At 47.3% G+C, this 25,817-nt stretch overlaps 1 protein-coding gene across 1 annotated transcript in view; it reads right to left on the bottom strand.

The window, feature by feature from the left end:
• UVRAG (UV radiation resistance associated) overlaps positions 1–25,817 on the bottom strand; it is a 195,639-nt gene that overhangs the window by 37,017 nt on the left and 132,805 nt on the right. The window contains exon 13 of the mRNA XM_068139323.1: positions 24,586–24,664. Within this exon, the coding sequence (XP_067995424.1) occupies positions 24,586–24,664 (79 nt within the window). The remainder of the gene's footprint in view (positions 1–24,585; positions 24,665–25,817) is intronic.

The raw sequence follows: 25,817 nt of genomic DNA, 5'->3' as shown, positions 1-25,817 counted from the left end.
AACACACTGACCAACTGGGCAACAAATCTGGTGAAGGGTCTGGAACACGAATGGGGAGTAGCTGAGGGAACTGGGGTTGTATAGTCTGGAGAAGAAGAGGTTGAAGGGGAGACCTCATTGCTCTCTACACTTCCCTGAAAGGAGGCTGGAGTGAGATAGGGATTGGTCTCTTCTCCCTAGTATTAGGTGATGGGACAAGAGGAAATGGCCTGAAATTGTGCCAGAGGAGGTTTAGATTGGATATTAGGAAAAATGTCTTTGCTGCAAGAGTGGCTGGGGATTGGAACAGGCTGCCCAGGGAGGTGGTGGAGTCACCATCCCTGGAGGTGTTTAAGAAATGTGTGGACACAGCACTTTGGGACATGGTTTAACGGCTGTGGTGGTGTTAGGCTGATGGTTGGACTCAATCTCAGAACTTTTTTCCAACTAAAACAATTCTGTGATTCTGTAACACCAGTATCCAACACCTGTGGCCTGCTACAGTAGGATTCATACAAGTACCTTTAACATCAAAATCAACTTTAAAAGGAGAATAGTGCAGCGAGAGGGCAGCTGCTGTGCTCCCAAGAATAAAAGGGTAGAAAAACAAAAGCTAAGATTGATTCTCTTCAGAAACTGAGTTCATGTTTCAACTGTTGCTATTAAACATCACCCACCTCCTCCTGCCCCACACTAAGCTTCCAAAGGAGCCAAATATCACTTGCAAAAAGCAGCATTTTATTGTGAGATTGGATTGTTCCTTCAGGATATTACAGCCCCAGCCCTCCATTGAAAACGTGCCTGGTTTAATTTCAGGGAACAAGTGTCCAAGGCTTGTGCTCACATTTATGACCATGCATTCTCCATGGGACTGTGAGTAAATCATTAATGGTGTGCAAGGAATAAAAGATTAATTGCTATTTCCTTACTAATATTTAGCTCCTCCATGCAGCTTGGTTTTCCCAAGTGCTGTGTGAAATGTTAGTTCGCTGAACAGAAACACGTAGTAAACATGAACTGGGAAACAAATACGGTAAAGGCATCAGACAGGAGCCTGGGTCTGTTCTCATGCCAGGTACTAGCAGCACTTACTCCACAGAAACAAGCTGTAGGTGATGAGATGCATCATATTTTATAAATAGTTTTAAGACAGAGGAATTTAAGGGTCCTTCTATTTAAGGAGAATAAAAAGAAGGTCACTGTGTCATTTCCTTAAATTAAACTCATTCAGTCCTTTCATTCACCTCAAAGAGGGAAAATGTCAATGTCCTGCTGTCCCTTTGGCTTCTACATAAAGTGACATCACTACCAGTTATATAGAATAGAATAGACCAGACCAGACCAGGTTGGAAAAGACATTCAAGATCATCACGTCCAACCTATCATCCAACACCACCTAATCAACTAACCCATGGCACCAAGCACCCCATCAAGTCTCCTCCTGAACACTTCCAGTGATGGTGACTCCACCACCTCCCCAGGCAGCCCATTCCAATGGACAATCACTCACTCTGTGTAGAACTTCCTCCTAACCTCCAGCCTAAACCTCCCCTGGTGCAGCCTGAGACTGTGTCCTCTTGTTCTGGTGCTGGCTGCCTGGGAGAAAAGACCAACCCCCACCTGCCTACAACCTCCCTTCAGGTAGTTGTAGAGAGCAATAAGGTCTCCCCTGAGTCTCCTATTCTCCAGGCTGAGCAACCCCAGCTCCCTCAGCCTCTCCTCATAGGGCTTGTGTTCCAAGCCCCTCACCAACTTTGTTGCCCTTCTCTGGACACGCTCCAGCAAGTCAACCTCCTTCCTAAACTGAGTGACCCAGAACTGGTTACAGTAGTAAGTCATGTGTAACTTCCAAAACATTTTCGTGTTCCCACAATATAGTCATCCAAGTTGACTTTAGGATGTGCTTTCATGGGCATGGTGGTGTTGGGTTGATGGCAGGACTTGATCACCTTAGGAACAAGTTCTTTACTATGAGACTAAGGGAGCTGGGGGCATTCAGTCTACAGAAGAGGAGGCTCTGGAAAGACCTAAAGGTGTTCAAGAGGAGACTTGATAGGGTGCTTGGTTGCATGGCTTTTTAGTCTGGAAAAGAGCAGGTTGAGAGGGCATCTGAACAATGCTCATCAATATCTAAAAGACAAATGGCAAGAACATGTGGCCAGACTCAATTGGTGCTCAATAACAGGACAATGGGCACAAAATGAAACCTAGCAGGATCCATCTCAAGATGAAGAAAAACCTTTCTTTGAGGGTGACAGAGCCCTGAAGCAGGCTGCCCAGAGAGTTGTTGAGTCTCCTTCTCCAGAGAGATTCAAAACCCACCTGGACCTGATTCTGTGCAACCTGCTCTGGGTGACATTGCTTTAGCAGGGGGGTTGAACTGGATGATCTCCAGAGGTCCCTTCCAACCCCTACTGTTCTGTGATCCTGAATTTACATGCAAGGAAGAACAGCTCATTTCCTACACTAATTCCTGTACCAGTACTTAATGACTAATGGGACACAAGCACATACATTAACTTCCAGCCAGACACCACAGAGTACCCGGCCTGGAATATCCTTTTTTTTTGGAACACAGAATAACTCCAACCCTGAACTCATCTGGTCAGCATTTACTACATTGTTTCTCCAGTCATACTCCTCTTGTTCTGAGACGCATGGAAGCAGTCTTACAGCTCAGACTATGCTAATGAAGTCCAAAATATCAGCCACTTCAGTCCATGTTGTGCATAATGCTCAAGTCCACACACAAATCTCCTGCAGCTTTGCCCTCCTCTTAGTCTATACTGCAAGGAACTGGACCTTGATGTTGCAGCACTATCTGTATGTGGAGTACTGGGTCCAGTTCTGGCCTTCCCAGCTCAAGAGAGAAAGGGAACCATTGGAGAGAGTCCAGCAGAGACTACAAAGATGCTGAGGGGTCTGAAACATCTCTGTGAGGAGGAAAGGCTGAGAGACCTGGGGCTGTTCAGCCTGGAGAGGAGCAGCCTGGGAAGGCATCTTCTCAATACTTATCAGTATCTATAGCTTTAGTAAGTGCCAAGAGGATGTGCCAAGAGGATGTGCCCAGACTGTTTTCAGAGGTATCCAGTGACAAGTCAAGAGGCATTATGCACAAACTGGAACCCAGGCGATTCCATATGGAGATGAGATAAAACTTCCTTGCTATGCGGGTGGTGCAACCCTGGAACAGGCTGCCCAGAGAGGTTCTGGAGTCTCCTTCTCTGGAGAGACTCCAAACCCACCTGGACATTGTGATCCTGTGCAACCTGCTGTGGGTGTCCCTGTTTTAGCAGGGGGCTGGACTGGATGAAATCCAGAAGTCCTTTCCAACGAGTACCACACTGGGATTCTGTGATTCTCTATGTCCACCTCTGCATACAGAAGCACAGAATCACCAAGGTTGGGAGAGACCTCAAAGATCATCAAGTCCAACCTTGGACTCGATGATCTTTGAGGTCTCTCCCAACCTTGGTGATTCTGTATGCAGAGTTGGACCCAATGCACTACTACACCATGCGAGCTGCTGTGCTGTTCTTAAGGCAGTCAGGAGCTCTTTTGACTTATTGTCCATTCACGGAGGAGGTTTTTGTGTGTTTTGTTTTGTTTCTTTTTCTTGATAGCATCAAACATTTCACAGCACACATCTGCTCCACAAATGTGAAAAGCCCACAACAACAAAAATAGCAGCAAAAGTGCTCTTTCAATCAAGTTGTGGAGCATTGGGTAGGAGCCAAGCACTTACAGAAGGTTTTCAGAGGATGTCAAAAAAAGGCTGGGAGAGAAATATAAAATGCAAGATTTAATAAAATGACATAGTTAATTGTTTTACAAGGTCCTGGATGACTTCTCAGGCTATGAAGGAGCACTGGCTGGGATTCAGATGACTAAGCAGCACAATAATGAAAACAGAAAGTGTTGTCCCAATGCCTGTTGCTATATAAACAACCTTGGGGGCTCAGTGAAATAATGCCTGCTGCTATATAAACAGTTGTGTGTGTTTAGACCTTAGGGGAAAAATTACAGCATTTTAGGTTATTTATGCTCTTGACATGTTACTTGCCTTTGTTTTATTAAAGAGAGGAAGTCTGGGCCAGCTCTGACCAGGTCTATGGCTCTACTGGGCTGGGCCTTAAGGTGCAATATCAGTGAAAGATGTTGGGGTATCAATGAGCTCTCAATGATCTCAATGGGATCTCAAAAGGAAATATTTAAAGGAGGAGAGGGCTGGAGCACCTCACCTATGAGAACAGGCTGAGACAGTTGGGGTTGTTCAGTTTGGAAAAGAGAAGGCTCTGAGTAGACCTTCTTGTGGCCTTCCAGTATCTGAAGGGGGCCTACAAGAAAGCTGGGGATGGAACTTTTAGGTTGTCAGGTAGTGATAGGACTAGGGGGAATGGATCCAAGCTAGAGGAGGGGAGATTTAGATTAGATGTTAAGGAAGTTCTTCACCACGAGGGTGGTGAGACACTGGAACAGGCTGCCCATTGAGGTTGTGGTGTCTCCTTCTCTGGAGACATTCAAAGCATGCCTGGCTGTGTTCCTGGGTAACCTACTCTGGGTGATCCTGCTCTGGCAGGGGAGTTGGACTGGATGATCTCTAGAGGTCACTTCCAAATCCTAACATTCTGTGATTCTATGATTTCAATGCTGATCACAGAAGTTTACCCTGAAAAGCAGATGTTTTCTCTCCAATTGTTGTCAGAGTACTGAACTAACACAAAGCCCAAGTTACATCAACATCCTTGAAGATCCAGATCCTTCATTAATCTGTTGGGCACAAGCTTTGAAGTTCCTCAGGGTGACCCAGAGTGGTGAAAAAAGCCTTCATGAAAACCACCTTGCAGGACTCCCATTACAAGTTTGATTTAGCCGTAACAAATAAAGCAGACAAGGAGCTATTAAAGCAGTACAAAGAGGTAACAGCTCCATTTTGTGCTGTCCCTTCAAAAGCTGCTTACAATCAGTTATTTTCAGAACATGCTTAGTCTAAACTAGCCTGATTCCACCCCATTTACAGGGCAGGGGCTGTTAGTAGCAAGATAGAATCATAGAGTGGTCTGGGTTGGAAGGGACCTCCAGGCCAACCCCCTCTGCAGGCAGCAGGGGCATCCTCAACTAGATCAGGTTGCCCAGAGCCCTGCTGAGCTTCACCTTGAACATCTCCAGGGATGGGGCCCCAACCACCTCCCTGGGTAACCTGTTCCAGTGTTCCACTACCCTCATGGTGCAGAACTTGTTACTCACATCCAATCTGCTCTTCTCTAGTTTGAAGCCATTGCCCTCCATGCTGTCACTGCAGGCCTTTACCAACAGTCTCTCTCCAGCCTTCTTGTAGTCTCCTTCAGGTACTTGAAGGTCACTATTGGGTTTCTCCAGAGCTTTCTCTGCTCCAGGCTGAACAACCCCAGCTCCCTCTGCCTGTCTTCATAGTAGTGGTGCTCCAACCCAAGACAGTTTCCTCCTCTTTTACTTTCATCTCTAACAGCAATAACCAACAGTCAAGATGTTGCAAAGTGGCTGCTCCAAGACAGTCAGTGCCCCAGCCAATGCTGAACTCCATGTGTCTGCACACACTAGGTCAGCATGGAGCTCTAGCTCATCCGGTTCTCAAACTACATCAACTTCATGGTAACTTTTCCTCACCACCGGTTCTTGCAACCCCCTCCTTTTCTCCCCTCTGAGCCTGAGAATCACAGAAACATTCAGGTTGGAAAAGACCCTCAGGATCACCAAGTCCAACCCAGATCCCTACTCCACAAGGTTCCCTAAACCATATCCCCAAGCATCACATCCAAACCACCTTTAAACACATCCAGGGTTGGTGACTCAACCACATCCTTGCTCAGACTATTCCAGAGCCTGACCACTCTTGATAGGAAAATTGTTTTCCTATTGTCCAATCTAAAGCTACCCATTCACAGCTTGAGGCCATTCCCTCTTTTTCCATCACTAATGACCTGAGTGAAGAGACCAGCAGCAGCCTCTCCACAACATCCTTTTGGGCAGTTGTAGAGAGCAATGAGGTCTCCCCTCAGCCTCCTCTTCTAGAAACTAAACAGCCCCAGGTCCTTCAGTTGCTCTTCATAAGATTTATTCTTCAGTTCACAGAATACTTAAGGCTGGAAAAGACCTCAGAGATCCTTGAGTCCAACTGTCAACCCCACACCACCATGTCCCAAAGTGCCATGTCCACACATGTTTTGAACGCCTTCAGGGATGGTGACTCCACCACCTCCCTGGGCAGCCTCTTCCAATCCCTGACCACTCTTTCTGTGAAGCATTGTTTTCCTTATATCCAACCTAAACCTCCCCATGTGCACCTTGAGGCTATTTCCTCTTATCCTAAGGCCATTTCCTCACTTCCATCTGAAAGGCAGGAGACCTTCATGCATGCAATCTAAGCACAGGAGTAATTCAGCAGTGAGCAGGGAAGGGAACTTCTTGTCTGATAACAGACCTAATTTGCTTCTACCTTCTTCAGTTTGCCTTGGAATTCCATGAAGCTGCTCCTTCCCCTCACCTCCATCGAAACACAAAGTCTGATCATTACTCAAAGCCAGCAGCAGCCTGGATGCTGATGCTCAGCAACTTGTAATACTCTGCCTGTAATACACTTATGAAGCAGGGTTTGGGGTTGTTTTTTCTTTTGTTTGGTTTGGGGTTGTTTTTTTCTGGGTTTGTTTTTAACCTGAAATGTGATAACAGGCACCACTCAATACTGGATTTTGGTTTCACAGCCACAAGTGTTTATTGGAGACAAACCACAAGAAAATAAGGAAATAGGAGTACGTGTGTGAGGACATGCAGGACACACTGTAGAACTAAACATTCAGATGAGCCAAAAGCCACGCTTCCTCTAGGACTCTCTTGCTCATATTCCTGAAACCCTTGCTGAGAGTAAACACAATATCCCTCCAGAGAGGTCTCAACCGTCAACCTTTGTGGTTCAGGTCTGGTGGCCCAGTAAGGATATGAGAAACCACTGTCAAAGGCAGGCTGGGGTGCAGGGGGGAAACAGCCACTTGGAGAAGTGAACTATTCCTGTAAAATGTAGTGGTTAGTAGGCTCATTCTAAAAGCAACATCTCTGGGCCCCCTTGCCCATAAAGGTGCCTCTTGTATACCAGGAGCATTTTACAGAAGGAACAGTAAATAAAATAAAATTAAATTTAAAAGAAGGCCATTTAGCAGATAGAGCAGTTCCTGGCCCCAGAAAAGCTTCCCCCTTTCCTCAGTGAAAGCACTCAGCTAACTAAAACCACCTTTAGCTCTCAGCTCGGGTTTTGCTGCACGACAGCTTGATGAGATGGAACCATGGAGCGTAACCTCTCCAGGTTCAGGTCACAACTGCTATCACAAAGTGATATTTATTAGATTAGAGGACGTGGGCACATTTGCTTCCTATGACCTCATGCAGCCTAAGCTTCTGCATTAAAACAAAATCATAGAAAAAAATTACATCAGGCACAGAACAAAAAGTCAGATGTGCAACAGCCAGAAGGAGGAAAGATAGGCAACGTTTTGTGCCTCTGTCTTAAATATGAGATGGATTTCTTCATGCATTTAGCTTTTGCATGGCACATGGACAGCTGAAGTTTGCTTCTCAACTAGAGGCACCAAAAGGACATTGGTGGGAACAGAGAATTAGACACAGAATTAACCAGGCTGGAAAAGACCTTTGGGATCATCAAGTCCAACCTATCACCCAACACCATCTCATCAACTAAACCATGGCACCAAGTGCCTCATCCAGGCTTTTTTTAAACACTTCTAAGGATGGTGACTCCACCACTTCCCTAGGCAGCACATTCCAATGGCCAATCTCCCTTTCTGGGAAGAAATTCTTCCTAACATCCAGCCTAAACCTCCCCTGGTGCAGCTTGAGACTGTGTCCTCTTGTTCTGGTACTGGCTGCCTGCCTGGGAGAAGAGACCAACACCCACCTGGCTACAACCTCCTTCAGGTAGTTGTAGACAGCAATAAGGTCTCCCCTGAGCCTCCTCTTCTCCAGGCTAAACAACCCCAGCTCCCTCAGCCTCTCCTCACAGGGCTGTGCTCCAGACCCCTCCCCAGTTTTGTTGCCCCTCTCTGGACACGTTCCACCATCTCAACATCTTTCCTAAACTGAGGGGCCCAGAACTGGACACAGTACTCAAGGTGTGGCTTAACCATTGCTGAGTACAGGGGCACAATGACTTCCCTGCTCCTGTCCCATCCTGTCTGGCAAGTAAGAGTGAAAACTGAACCAGCAGGATCACAATGGGGCTCTCCCTTTAGCAGACCATCAACACCAATCTGCATATGGCTGTGAACATCCCTCTGCCAGTGATAAGACTTCATCACTTGATGACAGTTCAGTGCAATAAAGTTTTCAAACAAGTTTATTTCACAGGTGTGGCCTCACCAGTGATGAGTACAGGATGGGCCAATCACTCCCCCACTTCCGTTGGCCACACCATTGCTGATCCGGGCCAGGATGCTGGTGGCCTTCTTGGCCACCTGGACACATGCTGGCTCATCTTCAGCTGGTTGTCAACCAGCACACCAAAATCCTTTTCCACTGGGCAGCTTTCCAGCCACTCTCCCTGAGCCTGGAGTGTTCATTGTGTTGTTGAAACTCGAGTGCAGGACCCAAAGCTTGGCCTTGTTGAAACTCATCCCACTGGCTGCAGCCCATCAACCCATCTTGTCTAGACCAAATGTAAAAGCTGAGGTCAGGAAGCAGTAAACCAAGGTCTGCTCAGCAGCATCCTTCCTGAAAACAACTAGCAACTTGTACCTGCTGCACTGAATCAGAGCTTGCTGTTTCTATTTCCAAAACACTCACTTGTGAAATATTCTCAGGAATTACTCCAGAAGAACAAAATATTGAAAGCTCTGGATTTCACAGAATCCCAGAATGGTCTGGGATGGAAGGGACCTCCAAAGGTCATGCAGTCCAACCCCCTCTGCAGTCAGCAGAGACATCCTCAGCTACATCAAGTTGCCCAGAGCCCTGTTGAGGCTCATCTTAAATATCTCCAGGGAAGGGGCCCCAACTACCTCCCTGGGTAACCTGTTCCAGTGTTCCACCACCCTCATGGCAAAGAATTTGTTCCTAGCATCCAATCTAAATCTGCTCTTCTCCAGCTTAAAGCCATTGCTCCTCATGCTGTCACTGCAGGCGTTTACAAGCAGTCTCTCTCCATCCTTCTTGTAGTCCCCTTCAGGTACTGGCAGGTTGCTATTAGTCTTCTCTTCCCCAGGCTGAACACCCCCAGCTCCCTCAGCCTGTCCTCATAGCAGAGGTTCTCCAAACATTCTGGATTGACCAAAATCCAAATGAGCCACTGTGGTTCCTTTTGTTGGAGAACAACTTGCTCTTGAACTTCACTCACAGTATAACATAAACTTGAAAGCCATATCTGGATGATTAAGCAGCTGTCATTCCCAAAGCTTTCAAAACAGGATTTGTGCCCTGATGTGCCAAATCCTATGCACAGAAAGACATGAGGCAAACCCTGCCTCACAGCACAGAATATAAACATTCAGCTGTACAGCAGAGAGAACAAAGGATAGGGCTGTGTGGAGATGGGAAAACAACGGCTCAGCAAAATAAAAGCATCACAGCTTGTCTCTTAATGGCTAAGTGTAGTTTTTTTATGCACTGAACAAGTGAGGTTTTGGCAAATGATAGGCATTTCAGCAGGATTTACTCCCACCTCCTCCCCCTCCCATTAAGAGATCACAGAGTGGTAGGGGTTGGAAGGGATCTCTAGAGATCATTGAATCCAATCCCCTGGAGAAGGCAGGTTCACCTAGAGAAGGTCACACAGAACACATCCAGGTGGGTTTTGGATGTCTCCAGAGATGGAGACTCCACCGCCTCTCTGGGCAGCCTAGTCCCATGCTCTACCACCCTCAAAGTAAAGAAGTTCCTCCTCATGTTTAGATGGAACTTCCTGTGTTCAAGTTTGCACCTGTTACCCCTTGTGCTGGGTACAGACTGGCCCCATCCTCCTGACACCAACCCTTGAAATATTTAGAAACATTCATGCAATTCCCCCCTCAGTCCTGTCTTTTCCAGACTAAAAAGCTCCAACTCTCTCGGTCTTTCCTCACAAGAGAGATGTTCCAGCCCCCTCATGATCTTTGCAGACCTCTTCTGCACCCTCTCAAACCAGTCTCTGTCCTTCTTGAACCAGGGAGCCCAGAACTGGACACAGTACTCCAGATGTGACCTCAGCAGGGCAGAGTAGAGGGGGAGAAGATCTTCCCTAGACCTGATGGCCACAGTCTTGATGCATCCCAGGATGCCATTGGCCTCCCTGGCCATGAGAGCACATTGCTGGCTCATGGTCATCCTGTTGTCCACCAGGACTCCCAGGTCTTTTCCCCCAGAGCTGCCCTCCAACAGACCAGCCCCATCCTGTACTGATCCATGGGGTTGTTCTTCCCCAGATGCAGGGCTTGACACCAGCCCTGACTGAATTCCATCAGAGTTATCCCCAATCAGCTCTTCAGCCTGTCCAGCTCTCACTGAATGACAGCACAGCCTGAAGGGATGGCATCCACTCCTCCCAGTTTGGTCTCATCAGCAAACTGGCTGAGGGTATGCTCTATCCCTTCATCCAGATCATTGATGAATATATTGAACAGGGCTGGATGCAGTACTGGCCATGGTAGAAAGAAGAAGCTGCTCACAACAGAGGTCCACAAATTCTACAGGTGTTAACACTTCACATGTGAAAGTCTCCAAGGCACACACCCCACTTGTTAGGCAAAAATTCCACATTAAATCTTTTCCCTACACTAATACATTGTGCCATGGCTTGCTAACAGGCTTTCCACTTCCCTCTCTCTTTCAACTTCCAAATGCAGAGCTTGCATCCCCTCCAGAGCAGTCTGAGTTGGCAAGCCACACGTGTTTTTGTCAGCTCAGCTGTATCAGGAACCCATTTTCCTTTTGATTACTAAATTTTGGGGTTATGTTAAACACAAACTCATTTCTGGCCCCAACATTCAGCAGGCTGAGGAGGTAACACGGAGATGATGACAGCTACATCATACACAAGTGAGCTAACACACAGAACATGCTTGAAGGGAGTGGCCCTCAAAATGATTTTGGAGGCACAGCTGGTGATGGCACCTCTTCTACTACACCCAACCACATTGTCCACCTCACCTCATCTGGTCACAGAATCACAGAATTAACCAGGCTGGAAAAGACCTTTGGGATCATCAAGTCCAACCTATCACCCAACACCATCTCATCAACTAAACCATGGCACCAAGTGCCTCATCCAGGCTCTTTTTAAACACTTCCAAGGATGGTGACTCCACCACTTCCCTGGGCAGCACATTCCAACGGCCAATCTCCCTTTCTGGGAAGAATTCCTTCCTAACATCCAGCCTAAACATCCCCTGGTGCAGCTTGAGACTGTGTCCTCTTGTTCTGGCGCTGCTTGCCTGCCTGGGAGAAGAGACCAGCCCCCACCTGGCTACAACCTCCCTTCATGTAGTTGTAGACAGCAATGAGGTCTCCCCTGAGCCTCCTCTTCTCCAGGCTAAGCAACCCCAGCTCCCTCAGCCTCTCCTCACAGGGCTGTGCTCCAGGCCCCTCCCCAGCTTTGTTGCCCTTCTCTGGACACATTCCAGCCTCTCAACATCTTTCCTAAACTGAGGAGCCCAGAACTGGACACAGTACTCAAGGTGTGGCCTAACCAGTGCTGAGTACAGTGCTGGTCCATGTTCTCTGAGACAGCAGTCAGGTGTAGAGCCTCCAGCCTGGGCTCAAGCTGCAGATGCAGAGACAGGTAGAGGTTGGAGAGGTGATCCTGCTCTGGTAGGGGTTTAGACTAGATGATCGCCAGAGGTCCCTTCCAAACCCTACCATTCTGTGATTCTCTGACAGACAAGATCTGCTCCACCACAGAGCAATTTTGCCCCTGTACTCAACACTGGTGAGGCCATACCTCAAATAATGGCTTCTTTGTACTTGAGGAACATTACACTGCTGGAGCATGTCCAGAGAAGGGCAACAAAGTTGGTAAAGGAGAACTTGGAGAACAGGTATGGCGAGGAGCAGCTGAGGGAAATGGGTTGTTTAGTCTGGAGAAAAGGAGGCTGAAGGGAGACTTTCTTGCTCTCTACAACTCCCTGAAAGGAGGTTGGAGTGAGGTGGGATTACATCTCTTCTCCCTAGTAACAAGTGACAGAATGAGAGGAATGTCTTCAGCTTGCAGCAGGGGAGGTTTAGGTTGGATATCAGGAAAAAATTTCTTCCCTGAAAGAGTTGTCAAGCCCTGAAACAGGCTGCCCATGGAAGTGGTGGAGTCACCACCTCTGGAAGTGTTTAAAAGCCATGTAGATGTGGCTTTAACGGCCATGGTGGTGTGGGGTTGTCAGCTGGACCTGATGATCTTCCAAACCTTTTCCAACCTTAATGGTTCTACGATTCTAAGTTGACATCAGCCTTCACTGGCCTACATGGGCTAGGACAGGCAGGCTTTCATCTGAATGAAAGGGTGACTGTTGTTACAGCTAATACAGTCTCATTTCAACCTATTTTATCTTGGCATGGGCAGTAGGAAAGGAAAGGGGGAAAAAAAGAAAAAGAAAAAGCAACCCTTCCAACCAATGTGCAAAAAAACATATGCAAATTCCCCAATCCTAAATGACCTGGCTGGGGATCAGCCCATCACTACCCTAGGAGACTTTCAGGAATGAAACCTCTCCTCAAAGCTTTTGGCTCTAGGCAGCTGGAGAAGGTACTTTGTGGTTTTTCAGGTGCAGTCCCTTCCTCTTGACGTTCAAATGAATGCTTGGCACTTTCCAAGAGGAGGGACTCGACTCTGGCTTCAACCTGTGCTGTTTCAAGAACACTTTTCCCCTGTGCAGTTAAATTGGCCACAAAGTCAGACAGTGCATTCTTTCTGAACCCTGCATTTTATGGTTCTAGTTTAGGGGGCCTCATAAAAGATGTAGTGTGCAAGTCACAGTATCCTACACTCAAAGGGCCGTAAGCACTGCACCTACACTGATACCAACACAACTCTTAAAGAACCTTCTGCTCCGTAGTGTTTATTGCCAAAACAAATTTCTAGGCCTAAGGTTTCTGCTGTTCAACTTCCCATGGAAAAATTTAATAGTTTCTATTCTAAAGTCCATTTTCTCACATGTTTGGTAGCCTGTTAGAGCCAGAAACTGAAAGTCTTGCTTCATTTTACTGTGTCCAGTTCTGGTGCCCCCAGCACAAGGAAGACATGGAGCTGCTGGAGCAGGTCCAGAGGAGGACACAAAGACAATCAGCAGGCTGGAGAACCTCCCCTGTGGGAACAGGCTGAGAGAGCTGGGGTTGTTCAGCCTGGAGAAGAAAAGGCTCCAATGAGACCTTAGAGCAGCCTTCCAGAATCTGAAGGGGCCCACAAGAAAGCTGGGGATGGACTTTTGACAATGTCTTTTAGTGACTGGACGAGGGGCAATGGATTGAGGCTGGAAGAGGAGAGATTGAGACTGGAGATGAGGAAGAAATTCTCGATAGTGAGGGTGGTGAGACACTGGAACAGGCTGCCCAGGGAGGTTGTGGATGCCCTCTCCCTGGAGGTGTTCAAGGCCAGGCTGGATGAGGCCTTGAGCAACCCGGGCTAGTAGAAGGTGTCCCTACCCATGGCAGGGGGGTGGAACTGGATGATCTTCAAGGTCCCTTCTCACCTAAACTATCCTATGAATTTTATGTTTTAAGAGCTGAATTTCAGTTCAGTTTCTTACATGTGGCACTAGTACAGAAGCAGTTAGCTTCTATTCCATGCAGCTCTTTGAAAGGTCTCAGTTTGACTGCAGCAAAAACATGTCAAGAAGCATTTTGCTTTTCTTCTATGCTCCTGTGAACGTTACTTACCTCGTGCATTAGACAAGCAACTGAACCACAAAGCATCGCTCCCATGAGAGCAGAGCTGGCTGACTGACATCTCTAGCTGGTTACAGAAACCACACAAACGTTGTCTGCCACCATGTGGACACAGCTACTCTGGACACCCAAAAGCAGGGCTAGACCCAAGGTACTTGCTTGTATCTGTATTGCACTGAAGTGAAAACAAACACCCTTGGGGGAGCTGATAACAGGTTGCTGGAGTGATTTCTACACGATGTCAGATGAAGGCAGAACTATTCCTTGGCCAGGGCTGAGTAAATCATGCCAATGTGAAGAGGAGCTTTAGTCTAACATCACTCAATAGCTGTCTGACAAAACAAACCAATGCTGGATCAGGATAGAAGCTTTGCCTTCTGAGGGACTGAGCACACATTCAGCTAACAGGAAAAAACCACAAAAACCCCCTCCTTTAACTCATGCAGGCTAAGAAATAAAAAAGACCTCCCCAAACCTGATAATTATGCCTGGAGAGGTGTACCCTGACTGCACCAACTGCAGAGCCTCCTTGACCAACAATCAGTGATGAGCAGGGGTAAGACCAGAAACATTCATGGAATCATAGAATTGTCAGAGTTGGAAAGGAGCTCAAGGATCATTTAGTTCAAATCTCCCTGCCATGGGCAGGGACACCTCACACTACATCAGGTTGCTCAGAGCCCCATCCGACCTAGCCTTAAAAACTTCCAGGGATGGAGCTTCTACCACCTCCCTGGGCAACCTGTTCCAGTGACTGTTTACTAACATTCAATCTGAATCTACCCACTTCTAGTTTTCCTCCATTCCCCCCAGTTCTATCACTACCTGATACTCTAAAGTCTCTCCTGAGCTTTCCTGCAGCCCCCTTCACATACTGGAAGGCCACAATTAGGACTCCTCACAGCCTTCTCTTCTCCAGACTGAACACCCCCAACTCTCCCAGCCTGTCCTCACAGCATAGTCCTCTGCTGATCCTCGTGGCCCTTCTCTGGACACATTCCAGCACCTCCAGATCCTTCCTGTAATAGAGGCTCTAGTACTGGACACAGTGGTTCATGTGGGGTCTCACCAGAGCTGAGTAGAGGGGGAGAATCACCTCCCTCGACCTGCTGGCCACTCTTCTCCTGATGCAGCCCAGGACCTGGTTGGCTTTCTGGGCTGCAAGTGCACACTGCCATCTCATATCAGGCTTCTCGACCACCAGCAGCCCCAAGTCCCCCATTCACTGCTTAGCCTGGCTCCAGGACATAAAAGATTTGCAAAGAGACATCCCTGCCCATGGGGGTGCTGGTGTGGATGATCTCTAAGGTCCCTTCCAACCTAAGCCATTCTATGATTCCATGAAAAGCGAGTATCAAATTATTTGGCTTGTTCTACAAGTTCCCCTTGAAGAGCCAGGAATTTAGACAAGGAGAGAACACCACAGCCACTAAAGCTAGATGGACTAAGGTCACTGCAGCAACAAGACTAAAATGGGGCTCCCAGTGATCATAATTCTGGCCTCTGTTTCTATGGCAAAGCTAGGTTGATGCTCAGAAAAAGAAATCCAGGTCAAGAGACAAATTAACTTCCACCCCCCTTTGGTGGCTGACCAAAATCACCATCACCATTTGATATTCAGAGCTGCAAATAGGTTGATTGCCCTGTGCAAGAAAAGAGCTGCAGTAAAACCCCTTCTGACCAGAACCAGAGGAAATTGCCTCATAGCTGCAGAGCAAGTTGTTTCCACTCCAAGCAATCTGGCAGCTGGGTGAGGAATAATGTCTGTCAAGAATCATGCAAGAGACAACTTCCTGGAAACCTAAAGGAACTGGAAGCCAAATAAGCAAGATTCACAGAATGGTTTGAGTTGGAAGGGACCTTAAAGGCCTACTTCCCACCCCTCTGCCATGGGCAGGGACACCTCATCCAACCTGGCCTTGAACACATTCGGGGAGGGGGCATCCAGAACTTCCCTGGACAATCTGTTCAAGTGTCTCACCACCCTCACTGTAAACAACTTCTCCCTAATATCTACTCTAAGGTTACCCTCATCTGATCTAAGACTAAGTAACAGCCACTCACCAGCCTGGACCTGCTTCCCAGCATTCCCACTGATAGCTTTTGCCTTCAGCCAAAGGGGCTTAGCCTCAGAAAGCCCCACCACTCTGCACTGTGCCTCCCAAATTAACCCTATCCTTGCTAAGAGACATGCACACTACCATGCAACATGTTCAGCCCTGGCCAGGCAGCTCATCTGTAGCTGAGGCTTAAGCTGGTGCTTAAAAAGCCTCTTCAAAAAGGTGGCAGATGGGGTTGAACATCTTCCAGCATCTTGGAATACAAGCAGTGTGCCCAAGTGGCCAAGAAAGCCAATGGCATCCTGGCTGGGATCAGCAATGCTGTGTCCAGCAGGGGCAGGGAGGGGATTGTCCCCTGGGACTCAGCTCTGGTCAGGCCACACCTCCAGTGCTGTGTCCAGCTTTGGGCACCTCAATGCAGGAGAGATGTGGAGGTGCTGGAGCCAGGGCAGAGGAGGGCAAGGAAGCTGTGAAGGGCCTGGGGAATAAATGTGATGGAGAGCAACTGAAGGAGCTGGGGATGGTTAGTTTAGAAAAGAGGAGGCTGAGGGGAGACCTCATTGCTGTCTACAACTACCTGAAAGGAGAGGCTCTGGTTTAGGGGTGAAGCTTGTAGAGTAGGATTCTGGGTTGGCCATGGTGATCCTGAGGGTCTTTTCCAACCTGAATGTTTGTGAATGTTTCTGTGATTTCTGTGATCTTCCCACATCTCCCTGCTCCTAGGCAGATGTGATTTCCTGGAAGCACCTCAAGTTCCTCTGTTTCATAATCTCTTCAGTGGCTACCAATCACATGTGTGGGTTAGAAATAATGAACAATACAGGGACAAAAGCAGGTCATATAGCTTGTTCAGAACTTCAGGGCAGGAATTCTCCAGTAGTGACACTCAACATGCTCACTAAGGATTCATCTCAAGAAGGATGGTCACTAAAATAAGATCATCTCTTCATATGTAATGAAGAACCTACACTGAAGTCAGGCCCAAGCAGCTTGTTCCAATCCCTGACCACTCTTGTGCAGAGAAATTTTACCCAGTCTCCAACTGGCACAATTTCAGGCCAATTCCTCTTGTCCTGTCACCTCACACTAGAGAAGAGACCAGTCTCACCTCACTACAGCCTTCTTTCAGGGAGTTGCAGAAGTCTGATCTTGAATGTCTCCAGGGATGGGGCCTCAATCACATCCCTGACAACCTGTTCCAATGTCTCACCACACTCATTGTGAAGAGCTTTCTCCTGATGTCTGACCTACCTTGCTCCAGCTTCAAACCATTGCCCCTCATCCTATCTCAGAATCACCAAAATGTCAGGATTGGAAGGGAACCTAAGGATCATCTAGTTCCAATCCCCCTGTCATGGGCAGGGACACTTTCCACTAGATCAGGTTGCCCACAGGCACATCCAGCCTGGCATTAAAAAATTCAAGAGATGGGGCTTCCACCACCTCCCTGGGCAAACCCTTCGACCACAAACCCTTCTGAACAGTCTCTCCCCAGCCTTCCATTAGGTCTCCCTAAGATACTGAAATACAGAATACAGAATTAACCAGGTTGGAAAAGACCTCAGAGATCATCCAGTCTAACCTATCACCCAACACCATCTCATCAACTAATCCATGGCACCAAGTGCCTCATCCAGGCTTTTTGTAAACACTTCCAGGGATGGTGACTCCAACCCCTCCCTGGGCAGCAGATTCCAATGGCCAATCTCTCTTTCTGGGAAGAACTTCTTCCTAACATCCAGCCCAAACCTCCCCTGGCACAGCTTGAGACTGTGTCCTCTTGTTCTGGTGCCAGTTGCCTGGGAGAAGAAACCAACCCCCAACTGGCTACAACCTCCCTTCAGGGAGTTGTAGATGGCAATGAGGTCTCCCCTGAGCCTCCTCTTCTCTAGGCAAACCACCCTCAGCTCCCTCAGCCTCTCCTCATAGGGCTGTGCTCCAAACCCCTCACCATCTCTATGGTTTCCCAGAGCCTTCTCTTCTCCAGGCTGAACAACCCCAATTCTTACATCACTCTCCTGCTAAAGGCTCATATTCCTCAGCCACTCCACACAAATCCATGACTTAGCAGCTGCAGAGTTTGTGGGGCCAGCTACCTATTGAATGATCTCCTAGTGCCTAATGCCTTGGAGAGCTGAGCAATTCACTCCCAATTTTAGCAACTGTGTCATGCTTCAGGCTTCACCACGCTCTTGGAAGCAGTGTTCTAATTTTTGTGGGGGGTGGGGTGGGGTGTTTGGTATCATTAGACATCTAAGTGAAAAAAAATATAACATCACATTTGCATTGTTTGTTGGGAATCAGAGAGCTGAAATCCTAGCTGGAAATTGACAGTCTTACTTAATAGTACCCAGCTTGGTGAGGGATTCCATGTTGCAGATAGAAAATGTGGGGATTGAAACAATTTGAGCTGAGATCCAGCTGGAAGTTATTAGGAGCTCTCGGAATTAACACACATTGTTTTGACTTTGGAATGTAACAGCAAAGCAAGTTTCCTCCAAATAAATGCTCTACCAAGCTAGGGTTGAGCTGCTTCTAATTCCACTTGAATTCTCCTGAGTGCAAGATGTGGTTTTCATTGTTATTACCCTGCTGTTTTACCAAACAGCTCCACTTTATCTCTAGAAGAGCTCTGATTTGAGTCATTTTACTTCATACCCAGCTCAACCTTTCTCTTTGCTGCCAGAACTCCAGGTACTTGTGAAAGGACAAAAAATAACCATGTACAAAAAATACATATCTGTGAAACCAGGGAAGCCCAGAGAAATCCTTTCAAGTATTTAAGTTGATACAAATTCTTCTCAGCTCTTTTATTTCTAACCCACAGTGATCAGGATTTGCATGAATGATTTGAGCAAGGTGATTGTCAAGGGTTAAAGCTGGGCTAGGCACTAAACAAGTGCCAGATGCTTTCTATGAACCCCTCTGCCAGCCCAAAAAAGGGAAAGGGAATAAGGGAGAGAGGCTGATGGGTTGGGAAAGAGAAATAAAACGCCTTTAATGAATAATAGTAAAATGAAAGAGATACAAACAGATAGAAACCAACTCTGACCCTGACCCCTGATGGTAATGATGTTACCATCACCACCAATGCTGTGGGCAGGCACTGGGGAAGAACCAGGCTGGACTCAGCAGCAGATGGGAACCAGATTCAGGAGCTGGATTCAGCAACTGGATTCAGGAACTGATGGACTGGGATCAAAGGCAGAAAGAAGAGAGTCCTCCTTGGATGTCAGCCATTGAAAAACAGGCTTGACCCTCATGATGTCCATGGGATGGAATCCCTTGTTGGTCAGTTTAGGGTCACCCACCCTGTCTGATCAATCCCACAGGTGCTACCTCTTATTTACTGCACCCTAACTTGGGGACACACAATTTTTAGCAGCGCCCTTGGTCCGTACAGGAGCAAGTCTCAGCCAGAGCCTTTCTGCAGCTCCACGCTTGGCAGTAACTCTCCCTAACGGCTTCTCACTGCTAGGAGCAGCCCTTGGCTATGTAAACCTGCCCTGAGCTTCAAAAAGTGCCCTCCCTGAGCACAGCCTGAGCTGAGAAGTCAAACCACTGAACAGAATTGGTTCTGCTCTGGTTTGAATCAGGAAAGTGATGGAAACCCAAGCTCTTCACAAAACACTCCAGAACTGTTCCTCCCAAGCACCTCCAATCTTCCCACATCTCCCAGAGGGACTTCAGCAACCAATCCTCTTTTATTCATGGCAGAATAATTTGCAGGACCGGTTCTCTGAATTAAAGACAACAACATTGGGCCTTAAAATGATTCCCTCGTGGGTTGGGATAGTCTGGAGATAAGAAAGAGGCAGCTGGTCATTCTCCATCCAAAATGATTTTCCCACATTCACATGAACCAAGCACAGAATCACAGAACTGTTGAGGTTGGAAGAGACCTCTGAGATCATCAAGTCCAGCTGCTCACCTACAGCTCACAATCCCACCACTAAGCTACTGCCACTAAATAATGTCCCTCAATACCACATCCATGCATCTTTTGAATACCTCCAGGGATGGTGACTCCACCACCTCCCTGGGCAGCCTGCTCCAAGGAGAAATGGAATCTATCTGGAAGCTTCTCTTGAAACAGTCTTAAGATTCATAATTGTATAGAATGGTTTAGGTTGAAAAGGGACCTTAAAGAGATCATCTAGTTCCAACCACCCTGCCATGGGCAGGGGCACCTTCCACTAGATCAGGCCTGATTCAACCTGGCCTTGGATCTTCAATTCAACAATTACATCCTCCAAAGGAACAGACAAAGAATTCAAACAACCTCAGCCCCTGAGCACAGGAGGTTTGTGATGCATTTATGGACGTTAGCTCCTTGTTCTGCCTTTCCAGTGGAACTTCCCTTCGGCAGCACTATACAAAAGCTGCAAAGTTTGACCAAGGAAATCAAAACAAAGTTGACTGTGTTGGACTCCTGCAACACTTTCCTGATGAAATAAGGACTAGAAGCTCCCCCACAATTCTGATTTGCCTTTATTATGTTTTTCTATTCACCAGCATGCAAAATCTCCAGTATTAGCATGTGTACCACTGGTGTTGTACAAACCACTTCAAAGCTTGGCCACCAACTGCTCCAGCTTGTACCAGCCCCACTGAGCCCATGGTAAATTTGGAACCTTTCCTACACCAATACACAGTTAAAGTCTTCATTTACTTTTATGAGTTTAAACACATGCCAGTTGTTTGCAGAAACCAACTGCAAGTAGTTGGGAGGCAGTGTGGGGTGAGTGACCATGTGTCCAGCTGCTCACAGTCCTTTAGAATCATAGAATGGCTTAGCTTGGAAGGGATCTCAGAGATCATCTACTCCAACCACCCCACCATGGGCAGGGACACCTCTCAACTAGACTTGGTTGCCCAAGGCCTCATCCAGCCTGGCTTTGAATACCCCCAGGGAGGAAGCATCCACAACCTCCCTGGAAAACCTGTTCTAGAGTCTCAGAACCCTCATACTGAAGAGCTTCCTCCTAAGATTCAGTCTAAACTTACTTTCCCCCAGCTTAAAGCCATTCCCTCTTGTCCTGTCTCTAGACACTCTTAGGAAGAGTCCCTCTCCAGCCTTCCTGAACAAAATCAGAACAAAACAAACCCACGTTGCAAGAGGTCCAACAGTGGTAACAACTCAGAGGTGACAAAGGGACAAACAGGAAAAAAAGTGAGGTGGTGACAGTTGCCACAAAGATACCCCCACAGCAGGCACAAGTGTCAACTAACCCTGATTATGAGAACTGGCAGTGGATCACAGAATAGTTTTGGTTGGAAGAGACCGTTAAAATCATCCAACCACTAACCTATCACTGTCAGGTCATCACTAAACCATGTCCCTCAACACCACATCTACACAACTTTTAAATGCCTCCAGAGATGGTGACTCCACCACTTCTCTGAGCAGCCTGTTCCAGGGTTTAACAACCCTTTCATTTTTTTCCTAATACCCAAACTAAACCTCCTCTGGTGCAACCTGAGGCCACTTCTTTTCAGTCTTACCACTTACTACTTGAGAGAAGAGACTAGACTAGACTAGAATTAACTAGGTTGGAAAAGACCTTTGAGATCATCAAGTCCAACCTATCACCCAACACCATCTCATCAACTAAACCATGGCACCAAGCACCCCATCCAGTCTCTTCTTAAACACCTCCAGGGATGGTGACTCCACCACCTCCCTGGGCAGCACATTCCCATGGCCAATCTCTCTTTCTGGGAAGAATTTCTTCCTAACCTCCAGCCTAAACCTCCTCTGGCACAGCTTGAGACTGTGTCCTCTTGTTTTGGTGCTGGTTGCCTGGGAGAAGAGACCTGGCTACAACCTCCCTTCAGGTAGTTGTAGACAGCAATAAGGTCTCCCCTGAGCCTCCTCTTCTCCAGGCCAAGCAACCCCAACTCCTTCAGCCTCTCCTCACAGGGCTAGAAAGGCTCACCTCAGCCTCCTTCCCTCCAGGCTTAACAACTCCAGTTCCCTCAGCCACTGCTCATAAGACCAGCTCTCCAGACCCCTCAGCAGCTTTCTTTGGACAAGCTCCAGCACCTCAATGTCCTTTTTGTAGTGATGGGCCCAAAACTGGACACAATGTTGACATGTGGCCTCACCAGTGCTGAATACAGTGAGAGAATCACTTCCCTGGGCCTTCTGGCCACATTATTGGTGATGCTCTTGGTTTTGGCCACTTAGGCACACATTGGCTCATCTTCAACCATCTGTTAATGAACACCCCCAAGTCCTTTTCCACTGGGCAGCTTCCCAGCCACTCTTCCACAAGCTTGGGGCATTCATGAGTTCGTTGTGACCCAAGTGCAGTACCTGGCACTGGACCTTGTTGAGTCTCATACAACAGGCCTCAGCCTATTGATGTAGCCTGTCTATAGCCCTCTGCAGAGCCTCCACACCTTCAAGCAGACCAACAGACTTCCCTATCTGAAAAATGAAGAGTTTCTCATCTCCAACAAGAAGGGAGCACAGAGCACTTGCATCACCCAACTGACTGGAAAACTGCAGTATAGGAACAAAAAGCCCATGAAAGGCTGAAGAGCAAAGTGAGCAGCATCAGGACTCCCATGTCACAGAATGAACTCATGTGTTTACATAAGAGGAGATTAAGAAAAGCATTGATTTGATAGTAATGGAGAGAGAAAGCTCTCAAAGCCTTTGAAGGCAAGGGGTATTTAATCCCTTCTTCTCACTGGTCTTGCCTCTGAAAGTCAAGCGTGAACAGCTGGCTGCCATTATTAATACCAGCAACAAAGAGTCACAGTCCAAGTTATATTAAGAGCTTGGTTAAGTGAATTTTCCAAGATTAGCAGGACTTGATTAACTTCATCTTAAGGTATTTTAGCCCTTTAAGTAATTTCAGAGCCATTGGAGGTTATCTTCCAAAATACACTAAGCATGGGCAAGATCCCAGAAGTCTGGAAAATGGTAAAGGCAATCCAGGCTCAAAAAACAAACAACACAGAAAGCCCCAGAAGCTTTAATTTAATTTGGGGGTAGGGAATGGGGGGGGGTGTGTGTGGTGTAAGTGGTGGAAGAGAGAACTGGAAAAACAAATCAAACAAGTAGAAACTAAGCATTAAAAAAAAAAAAATACAAAGATCTGATTTTCCTGTTTTTCAAGACTGAAACTGTCAGACAGATCTCGTGTTAAGCCTTACACACAGGTTAGAAACTGAAACAGCTTTCTGTTGGAACTTAAACAAATCTCTTGGCACTTGGTGGTGTGACATGCTCACAACCATGCCTGGGAAATGGGATATTGATGAAGTATGAATGAATACGGAGCAAGAAAGGGCTCTCTGGGTGTCGTTAAATGATGGTTCGCTGCTTGTGGCTGGAAGTGCCAGTGAAGTGGGGGCAGCACCTGGCTTTAGGCTTTCTCCCAGCCCTATTCGAGATTTGGATTAGGTGACCTGCATAGAGAATAGGCTGGGATGCAAACAGCACAAAGCTGAGGTTCACAGAATAGCAGAACATTAGGGGTTGGAAGGGATCTTGAAAGATCATTGAGTCCAACCCTCCAGCCAGAGCAGGAGCATAGAATCCAGCACAGGTGACACAGGAACACATCCAGATGGGGCCTGAAAGTCTCCAGAGAAGGAGACTCCACAACCTCTCTGGGCAGCCTGTGCCAGGGCTCTGTGACCCTCACAGTAAAGAAGTTCCTCCTCATGTTGAGGTGGAACCTCCTGCGCTGTAGTTTATATCTATTGCTCCTTGTCTTTTCACAGGGCACAAGTGAGCTGATCCTGTCCCTTCCCTCTTGAACCCCAGCCCTAAAATATTTATAAACATTTATTAAATCTCCTCTCAGTCTTCTCTCCAGACTAACCACTCCTAGGGCTCTCAGCCTCTCCTCACAAGGCAGTGCTCCAGTCCCTCAATCATTCTGGTAGCTCTCTGTTGGACTCTCTTGAGTAGATCCCTGTCCCTCTTGAACTGGGGAGCCCAGCAGGTTGAGCTCTCGGCCTACCTGTCCTCATCTTGTGGAGTGTTACAGTCTGAAACTAAAATTTAGTTGCAACCAGAATTTTCCTGAGGCTTCAGACAGTTCAAGAGAGGTTGACTCCTCAGACTTGACATTCTAATAATGATAAGTCCACCTAATTCCATTGGACTGCAGAACAGTAACAATAGATAGGTTAAAATCATGAGGATGATTAAGGGGCCAGAGCACTGCCCATTCCCAATGTGGTCTCATCAGGGCAGAGCAGAGGGGAAGAAGAACCTCCCTTGACCTGCTGGCCACACTCTTCATAATGGCTCCCAGGCTATCAATGGCCTTGTTGGCCACGAAGGCACCATTTTTTGTCACATTTTTGCGTCATGGATAACTTATTGTCCACCAGAACTCAGAGGTGCTGCTTCCCAGCAGGTCAGCCTCTAATCTGTACAAACCATAAAACATTTACATTTCCACAGTTTTTTTTGTTTGAAATGGAAAGTGAATTCCTAGCTGGTGATCCCTTCTCTTAAGCACCAGAGAGGAAAATCTCAAGCAGAAAGCTGTAAGTGAAGACAATGATTTGAAGAACACCTCCACTGCTCTTTGCCATGGAGAGCAGCATGACCAGATACCAGATGCACACTCAAGTCATACAGGCACTAAGCAGACAGTAGACAGAAATAAAAGGTCAGTGTACCAACCTGTGCTATATTTTTGTTGAGAAGATAGACTCCATATTCAAACTGAAGCTTCTCCCCTCCTTTTGGATATAAAGGAAATCTGATGGAGAAAACAAAAAGGGAAAAAACAATTTAATATTAAAGTATTCACAGAATATTAGGGGGTTAGAGGGGACCTTAAAGATCAAGTCGAACCCCCCCACCAAAACAGTATCACCAAGAGCAGGTCACACAGGAACACATCTGGAGACCTTCAAAACCTGCCTAGAGAGGGAGACTCCACAGCCTCTCTGGGCAGCCAGCGGCAGGGCTCCAGCATTCTCACACCAAAGAAGTTTCTCCTTATGTTGAGGTGGAACCTCTTGCGCTCCAGCTCGTATCTGTTGTTCCTTGCCCTGTCCCTGAGCACCACCAAAAGAGCCTGGAACATTCATCCTGACAGCTGCCCCTCAGACATTGATCAGATCCCCTCTCACTCTTCTCTTCTCTTCTCCAGACTAAACAGCCCCAGAGCTCTCAGTCTCTCTTCACAGGGGAGATTCTCAAGTCCCCTAAGCATCCTTGTACCTCTCTGGTGGCCTTTCTCCAGCAGGTCTCTCTCTTGAACTTGGGAGCCCAAAACTTGACACAGGATGGCAGCTGTGGTCTGACTAGGTGTGACCTAGTGAGGCTGTGCCTTTAAGAAAGGGACAGTTGCTAGAACACTGGCTGAATGTTTTGGAATAATAACAAAAACAAAGATAAAGTCTAAATGAATTTCATTGGTAGATTGGTATAATGCAACTTTAAGTTTTAGGTCTGGTTGAGTCTCAGTCAGTTTAGGTCTGTCTTTTCAGCCTGTCTGCTTCTGTCTCTCTCTGAGCAACAGCTTCTTGAGCTAACAGATAAGAAAACTAATTCTTGCATGTGCTTTGAACTAACAGAATTGCCTCGACAGGCTGGACAGATGGGCAGAGTCCAAGGGCATGAGATTGAACACATCCAAGTGCCGGGTTCTGCACACTGGCCACAACAACCCCATGCAGTGCTACAGGCTGGGGTCAGAGTGGCTGGAGAGCAGCCAGGCAGAGAGGGACCTGGGGGTGCTGGTCGATGGTAGGCTGAACATGAGCCTGCAGTGTGCCCAGGCAGCCAAGAGGGCCAATGGCATCCTGGCCTGCATCAAGAACAGTGTGGCCAGCAGGAGCAGGGAGGTCATTCTGCCCCTGTACACTGCACTGGTTAGGCCACACCTTGAGTCCTGTGTCCAGTTC

This window comes from Melanerpes formicivorus, unplaced genomic scaffold (genome assembly GCF_026170545.1).
Source record: "Melanerpes formicivorus ecotype bairdi unplaced genomic scaffold, bMelFor1.0.p_v2 SCAF_1, whole genome shotgun sequence".
Taxonomy (NCBI): domain Eukaryota; kingdom Metazoa; phylum Chordata; class Aves; order Piciformes; family Picidae; genus Melanerpes; species Melanerpes formicivorus.
This window is presented reverse-complemented; position numbering and strand designations above follow the sequence as displayed.